Source organism: Poecilia formosa, unplaced genomic scaffold, assembly GCF_000485575.1.
Source record: "Poecilia formosa unplaced genomic scaffold, Poecilia_formosa-5.1.2 Scaffold14, whole genome shotgun sequence".
NCBI classification, from domain to species: domain Eukaryota; kingdom Metazoa; phylum Chordata; class Actinopteri; order Cyprinodontiformes; family Poeciliidae; genus Poecilia; species Poecilia formosa.
Window position 1 is genome coordinate 2,690,661 of NW_006799953.1, and position 8,535 is coordinate 2,699,195.

The 8,535-nt window shown below is 39.5% G+C and overlaps 1 protein-coding gene across 1 annotated transcript; it reads left to right on the forward strand.

Moving 5' to 3' along the window:
* Nucleotides 1-329: 329 nt before the first annotated feature.
* LOC103134005 (roundabout homolog 2-like) lies at nt 330-5,059 on the forward strand. The gene is made up of 2 exons (XM_016668304.1): nt 330-1,133; nt 4,530-5,059. The coding sequence occupies exons 1-2, from the start codon at nt 1,079-1,081 to the stop codon at nt 4,934-4,936; spliced, it is 462 nt and encodes a 153-aa protein (XP_016523790.1). The 5' UTR covers nt 330-1,078; the 3' UTR covers nt 4,937-5,059.
* Nucleotides 5,060-8,535: the final 3,476 nt, after the last annotated feature.

The window sequence follows — 8,535 nt, forward strand, 5'->3', positions numbered from 1 at the left end:
CCGCTCCAGCTGAAAATGTAACAAATGTTTCAATTCTGGTCCCCAACAAAACACTGCCAGGTGTGGAAACTATCCATGTTTCACTTAGGTTGTATTTTGTTAGATTCACTTTTAGGTGTGACAAAGTGTGGAAAAATTCAAGGTACATAAATACTTGTGTAACATAGATACAAGTGCTTCTGGAATTAAAAAAATGCATCAGCTTTATAAAAGTAAATTTGAGAATATTTGTATCAAGGCATGGCGTCACACTGACAGAACATACTTTTATTTTATTTTATTTTTACAACAATAAATTGGATCTGCTGGTTGTAGTGACAGTGTAAACTCGTATAGCCGGGGAGAGTATGTACAGTAATTTTGCATTTAAGATGAAAGGAGGAAGATGCACTCAATGATAGAAACATAAATTAAAAACAATATCCCATCTTGAGCATGCTGTTATTCATTATCTTTACAGCCGCTGAGATTTATTGTTGAAATTTATAGTGCGTATTATCATCGTGGGGCATATTATTACTATTTTTTTCTCCCCTGGGCGACGGGAGTTGATAGGAGGGGCTAAGCTGCGCCCGCACCGCGCGCGCACAGCTACTCACCTCTGACTGAATCCCATCTTCAACCTTTCATCCCTCAACTTGTCCCACGCGGGGGATGGACGCGACCGGTCGCCTCGCGTGGAGCAGCGGGTGAAGCAGAGGCGTCAGGGAGGGGATGCTGTTGAGGCGGCGGAACCGTCGGGAAGTGGAGAGGCGTCGGTTTGGGCGTCGGTGGTGATGTTTGAATTGGTGACTGCAGGAACTGCCAGCGTGTCGGAGAGTCGGGAGAGCTCAGCTCACTGGTGCGCTCTTACTGGAGAGGGAGAGGAGGAACGGACATATGAATGAGACTTATCTCCCTTCTTTAGTGGCTGAGAATTGTTTCTTCTTTTTTTTTCTTTTTTTCTTTTTTTTTTTTTGAGGTTGTTTTAGTTCACCGCGCCGAAACAGTTGTTGGCACAGACGAAAACGGGACTGACTGACTGAATTGCTTTGGAAGGAATTCTTGCATTGATAGCTTACGAGGCCAATATGCCAGAATGGGTCCTCTACAGTATCTATTCCTCTGTGGACTTCTGTACACCCCAAGCGACGGTAAGTTTAATCACATCTTTTCCCCTAGCATTGTGAACTGATTTGAGTTCAGGATGTGACCTGAGACACAGTTTGAAGCTCAGAAAGAACAAACTGGGTGCCTTAAGAGATCATTTTGTTTTGTTTTGTTTTGTTTTTTTTTTTTCTTTTTCTGAATTGGCCATGATGCCAGCGCACAGCGCGTTATAGTTGGCTGATTTCAGTTCTGGTGTCGGATGTTGCTGTAGGCCAACTCTTTAATGGCTTCTTTAGACAAAAGTCTCTCATTTATTCATGAGGTCTCTTCCAGGAAACTCATTTGTCACAGGAATTAAATCATATATGACATGTAGAAGTAGTTCATTTAAGGTGTTTTTTTTATACATGTTATGGAGAAAAGTGTTTTATTGATAGATTTTTTTTTCAAAATTATTTTGTCTACAATCCTGTTAGTAAAACAAAGGTTGGACATAATTCTATCACGGTAGCCTAAATAATGGTCTGATTGTCAGATTAAACTCAAAGGAACTCAGAGCTGGTATGGAAACGATGGAATTGATGCACAGTTTACTCTTTGGAAACTGAAAGTGCTTGTAGGCTGTGGCTTCATAAAAATGATTCTTCAGTGATGTAGATGTAAAATGAGGTATACTGCCTGGAAACTTGATAGGTTGGGCATAACATTATAACCACTAACAGGGGAGGTAAATTGAAAGTGGGTCTGGTGTGCCCTGTTCCGTATCTAAAGTGTTTCAGGGAACGAAGAGTGGTAACCCACCATCAAGGTTTATTGATGAAAGTGGGGAGCAAAGGCTGGCCTGTGCAGTTCCAGTCCAGCAGATGAGCTATCATAGTGTGGATTGCTGAAGTACTGTTAGAATGTCCACTGTTTCATATGGGGCTACAATCTGGTCATAATGTTATACTCGGTCGCTTCATGGTACATTGATTGACCTGCTTGGTCCTTTTTGAGACTTCAGTTGTTGTTTGACTGCTGTTGAGCTTTGTTCCTCGTGATTGGGCCTCTTGTTTTTCAAAGCACGGTCCTCATCTATATCCAGTCGCCTTATTCCAAGTCGAATGTTAACAAATCAGAACAAACAGTGAGTTGATTGCAAGGCTTTATTTTTGCAAAAATTTGCATCTGAAGAGATGCGTAACTCCTTTTGTACAGCATAAACTTCTTCCTCATCTTTGGTCAAAATTGTCAGAAGTAATTTACGTGTGATTCAATGTTCAGGCAAATAACCCTTGATATGCTGGAGAGAGTGATGATAAGATCACTGAGAAAACAAATGTGTTTTTGAAACACAGGCAGGGTGTTATATTGACTTTATCATTTTCAGATCTGGTTGGTTTTAAATTTGTTCTTATATTGCCTTTGCAAATAGACTCTTTTAGTTATACTCTTCAAACAACAACAGCAAAAAAATGAAAAATAAAAAAAATATATATTGGATTAGAAACCCAAGTTAAATTTATCTGAGGTGTTCTGTGACTTTAAATTGGCTTTTATCAGTGTGCCCCTGCTTATAAACCCTAAAGAAGCACATTTTCTGCCCTGAGCCCTTGATTTTCTGCTTCAGTACCACGGACAGCTCCCCATAAACACAAAATTGCAAGAAAAAGAATGCTTGCATTCATCTAGGGGTCCTCCCACCCTTTTATCACAAAAACATTTTACATGGCAGCTTTTTTAATTTGGAGAAGGGTTAGAGGAATTAAAAAAAAAAATTCCTTCTATTTTTTTTATCATTCGTTCATGCAAGACAGAGATATTACTCATCCAGATATAATTTAGAAAAAAAAAAAAACTCCATCTATCTGCTCTGTCCTGGCTCATTTACATTCAGGGTCAGGGGGTTGCATGGAGCATGAATCGTGCAGAAAACAGTCAAATTCCCCTAACACAGTGCCAGTCCATCACAGGACTAAAAGACTGACAGGACCCCACAAGCTCTGCCTGCTGTTGGCTGACAGTTACCAACCACTGAGCCAGTGTGCCACCAACAACTTTAATAAACTCATTTAAATTCCACCGTCTGACAGCTTCAGTCTGAAAAATGTCAGTGCAGACAACATATTGGACAAAGTCAGTATTGCAGGAAACTCTGTTTCTGCATGATTTATGGATCTGCACAAATGCAGAAGATGTATTGTAGACAGTGTTTTAAAAGCATTTAGAGAAGAAAAAAACACGTCACCTTGGTTCACCCTGCGTTCCTGGCTAATGGAATGCTTTTTGTCAACATGTATTTATATCTTATTTATTACATTGCCTTATAAAAGTCAATTTTTAGCAGCTTAAACATCACCCTCTTGTTTGCTTGCACACACACCTACACACAGAGCAAATTTTATAATGTCTTCATATGCTGTGAAGGGGAGAAACGGTATATACACCTCCATAATCTCTTGCTGGCGAGGAAAATAACATTGTTCTACACTTATTGAAGGGTATTGTTGTGAATTCTTGTTTTTAGTTGTGATCAGACATTTTTATGGGGATTTTTAACCGTAAACGGTCAAAAACAAGCGTTGGAATGCACGACAAGCCATCAATCTAAAGGTCAGAGATAAAACAAAAGTGTAAACTTTGTTTATCCCATGGTGATACGTTAGAAAGTGATAAACGTAGTCCAGCATTCGCTGCAATGAACCTGCTGAGACAACATGCTTGATGATGTCAGTTTCTGACGAAACGTGTTAATGGAAAAGCTAATGAGTTGTAATGACTTTTCAGCTCTTATCTGTGAAAGTAAATATGGAAGCTTCCATGTGGTGACACAGCCACTCTCAACTGAGAAGAGCTTGACGTTCATCAAGTTACTTTTTAAGGACTGACTGCAAAAAAAAAAAAAAAAAATCTTATTTTTATTCTGCTTTATACAGTCATGAAACTAGATTTTATAAATATAACAGCTTTATATCACAACTGTCACTTGTATGTGCATTCACATCTGGTGAATATCTCCAGCATTGAGCAGGATACGTCTTGGACCACAAAGGATGGAAAACTCACATCTCAGGGTAATTTAGAGAAACTAGTTAACCTAACAGTCATGTTTTTGGACTCTGGGAGGAAGCCGTAGTACCCGGAGATAACGCATGCATGCACAGGGAGACCATGCAAATTTCTTGCAAAAAAGACTCCAGGTCGGGATTTGAATTTAAGATCTTCTTGCACCACTCATTTCCTTTCCATTTAATAATTATGCAGGATTTGTGTTGGCTCATATAAAATCCCAAAATAAAGGTGTTTGTGGTAATAATGTAGCAAAATGTAAGTACATTTGAAGGGTTTTTAATAAAAGAGCTTGCCTTATTGCGTTCTTAATCTAGTTGTTGCTACAAGATTGGATTAGGACCTCTGCTACTGCTTGAACAGGACATTTTACTCTCTTGTCTCCTTTTTAGGGTCCCGTCTTCGCCAGGAAGACTCCCCTCCTCGAATCATTGAACACCCTTCTGACCTTATCGTATCGAAAGGCGAGCCAGCCACCCTCAACTGCAAAGCAGAAGGCCGTCCCACTCCCACGGTGGAATGGTACAAAGACGGGGAGCGTGTTGAGACGGACCGCGAGAATCCCCGTTCCCATCGAATGCTGCTGCCCAGCGGGTCACTCTTCTTCCTGCGCATCGTTCACGGACGACGCAGCAAACCAGATGACGGCAACTACGTGTGCATCGCCCGCAACTATTTGGGAGAGGCCGTGAGTCGGAATGCTTCCCTGGAGGTGGCATGTAAGTTTGATATTCCGTTGTCTTCCTCTGGTCGAAACGGTTCTTTCAGGTGTCCGAGTTGTATTGTGGAGGAATGGTAGAGTGAGGTAACCTTTTATGGGGTGTATGAAAATGTGAAATTGTGTAAATGTTGGATTGGGAAAAGGTAGACTTCCGGTTAAATTAAGCATAACACTTTGGGGCAGTTGTGCTACAGGATCCATCGAAGGTGTCATCTATCATAATCCACGCAACTTCACCTTCCCGGCTGAACCTACCAGCACGCCCGCTGTGTGTGTGTGTGTGTGTGTGTGTGTGTGTGCTCAATGTGCGAGAATGTGTGTGAATCTGTTTTTTCAGGCTGCTAGCGAGACCTGTTTGGATGACCTGTTTGAGTAATGTATGGGCAAAGCTGTGAACCGCTCCGGGGAGGAACAAAGACGGGGGCAGGATTTTAACCCAGCTAACTCCCTTTCACTGTTTAGAGTTGGAAGGATGCAGCCAGCTCCCAGCCAGATCGCTCCCTGTGTGGGAGAATGGCGCTCAGGGCGATTCACATTTCCATTATGTGCTAAACTGAGCTGATTTCTTGCCATGAACAAGATGCACACATTCACACACGCTCGGACGCACACACCGATATACATGCATGCACACAATAAAAACAAAGAATGTCTGTTTCCTGCTCTCTGTTCTCACAGCTTGGGAATTGCAGGCCAAAAGCATATTGGTTTGGTTTTAAATTCACAGAAACGTTGTCTCGTCTTTGTATTCACATCTTTATCACAGAACAAATATGACTAAGAAGTAGTCTGATGATTTGACTACGGTTTAAAATATCTTTTAGTTCTCTTTGTGAATATTGACGTAACTGACACTGACATATTCACGATCTTACTGTAGCGTTTCTAAAATAATGAACAGGAAAGAATAAGAAACAAAATAAGAGATAAAAACAATAAACCCAACTGTAATTAAGATACATCAACCAAGTTCTTTGTGTGCACCTCTTCACTTGGAGTAAGACTTGGTCTTATTTCTGTCTTTGTCTTCGTATCAAATCAAATTCTGTAAATTCAAATGGGAATTGTAAAGCTAGTTCTGATTTGGCTGGGAAGCTATTTTATCTCCAGCCTTTATAAATAATATATGCACTTGTAGTGGGTTTCCCCAACCTTGAATGCAGACAGATTTGTTCTCAATTTATATATTTTTTTAATTCAGTGTGAGATCATCCTATTGCAGTAAAATATTCGTTATTTTAGGCTTTTTGCTAAACTTCACCAGGATTGCCACTAAATTTGTCTACAGTACATTGTGGGGTTTGATTCTTCCACAGATTATGGTCTTGTAAAGTTACCAGGAGAGCCACCCTCTCTGCATCCCTCCCCCCTCTCTCTCTCTCTTTCTCTCTCTCACTTTAATCAATTTAAACTGCACTCCATATCACATTTACTGTGCATCTTGAGCCGTCCTATCGCATTTGAGGGTTGTGAATAATTTCCCCACTCTCGCAAAGAAGCCACAGACCCAAAACTGTCGTTACAGTTTCAAAAGGGAAAATGTTATGGCAGCTTCACTGATTCCCCTGACTGAATAGAGGCTGAATTTGCTAACACAATGACTGTGTCAGAGTGATTTTGTGGGGATTTGCTGGATCTCTGTGAAGACAGAAAAGCTCATTTGTATGTTGTCACTCAAATTAGCATATGTAATTCTTTTTTTTTTTTCCTTCAGATTAATTGTTTGACGGGAGGGTTGACGTCTTCAACAGCAATACATCTAAAAGGAGATATGAGGTGTTTGAAACCTACATGAACTAAAAGTAGATGTAAAATAGAGCTTTAATGTTTGCCTGTGGGCATCTCTCTATCTGGTACGTTGAAAAGCTGAAATGATGTGAGTCTAGGACGATGTAGTACCGCATGCAGGACCCCTGAAGCCATTCATTGGCTTTCATCCGGCCAGATATATGTTCATAGAACCATTCTGGAGAGTGAGGAGATTCTGAGGGATCAATGATTGCTCATGGAAAGTCAAATCTTACACGCTCTGCATTCTTTAGCTGCTTGGAGTCACCACAGTAGCTGGACGTGATCTTATCTGTTCCAGTGATGCAGCAGTTGCAGATTTTATATAGCAGACTGAAGCTTTGACCTGCAGAAACTGATTTTAGTTTCTCAAGTTCTATAAATAGCAACGAGAGCCTTTATTCTCTACTTTGTCATTTGTTTGTCATATTGGCGTTAGATTTGACATCACAGTATGGGTGTGTGAGAAAGAGAGCAGTTGGTGTTACACAGCTCTGCAGCTTCGCACGATCACACTTAAAACAAAATTAAAACAAAATCTAAGTGATTCAAGAGTTAAAACTGGAAGCTGTTTTCATCATCTACTAGCTACCAGAACTGGTATAGGAAGCATTGCTAAATGCATGTATGTTCCCTGCATACCCTAAAGCAGTAGTGCTTATTTTTTCCATAAAGGCCAAAATTATCAGGTTGAAAAATGCAAACATTTTAACTTATTATTATTACAAATTAAACATAAACTAAACCCATAAAATTTAAAGAAATTAAAAACACAATCAAATTTTTGTTGAAAAGTGATTTTTGTAAATCATTGATGATTTTGTAAAGCGTAAGTGGGCTTTGCAAGAATTAATTGCATTGCTAAAAGAGATGCACAATGTCCAAGATGTTTTTAATCTGTAGTTTTCCATTTTAATCTGTAGTTTTCTATTTTAATCTGTAGTATTCCATTTTCTTTACATAGATTTGTATTCATTTTATTTTTTGTCTATACTCAACAAGAATATGTTACAGGTCACTTGTTCAAAATGCTTGTTGTATTCCAACAAGTTTCCTCAAGGCTGCTTTAGTGTAAACCTTATTGGATTAAATTGAAATGAAAACAAAAATGTATATATTTTCCATTTAAAACATGTTTTAATTTCTTTTTTTTAATATATAATATATACATTATACAAATAGGTAGTTTTTTTCGCCCTTGCAGCTTCTTTTTGTTCAAATACTGCAGAACCATGTCAGCCTTTTGTTTTCTTTGTGTGGTGCAGAATATCATACTTACAGAGATACAGAATCTTCTGACATCTCCAGGGGCGGCAGGTTCTTGCCGCTCTTCCTGCGGCCAAAGTGGGATGGGAGCATGCAGGCAGAAGAAAGTGCTGTGGGGATGAGAGATCTGTTTCTTTAAGAGTTCACACACATCTGCAAATTTTCTAATGGGCTGTGGCAATGCGTCTCAACCAGTGGTTCAGAAAATGTAGCAAAACCAGAGGGGTGCTGCTCCCGTGGGCGCGTTTCTGCTGTACAAGCTCAATTTTGGTGGCTTGTCATGCATTTTGTGAGCCTCAGTCTGACTGAAAAATTTGACAAGGCATTATTCACTCCATCTGATGCAAAACACTTCAGCTGTTTAAGATGGCAGCGGAGCTTAAAATATGTAAATTATGCAGAACATGCCAGATAAATCTACAGCTGCCGTCTTGGCAAAACAAATAACATACCTCAGAACATTTGTTTTCCTATTAATTAACTGCTCCTTACAGAGATTTCCATTCATACTTGATTGCTAGTAGAGCCAATTACAAAGACTCCACATCATTAAAAAAAAAAAAAAAAAAAAAAAACATTTATAAATACATTTGATTATATTGTATGTTTTGGTTTTTATGGTG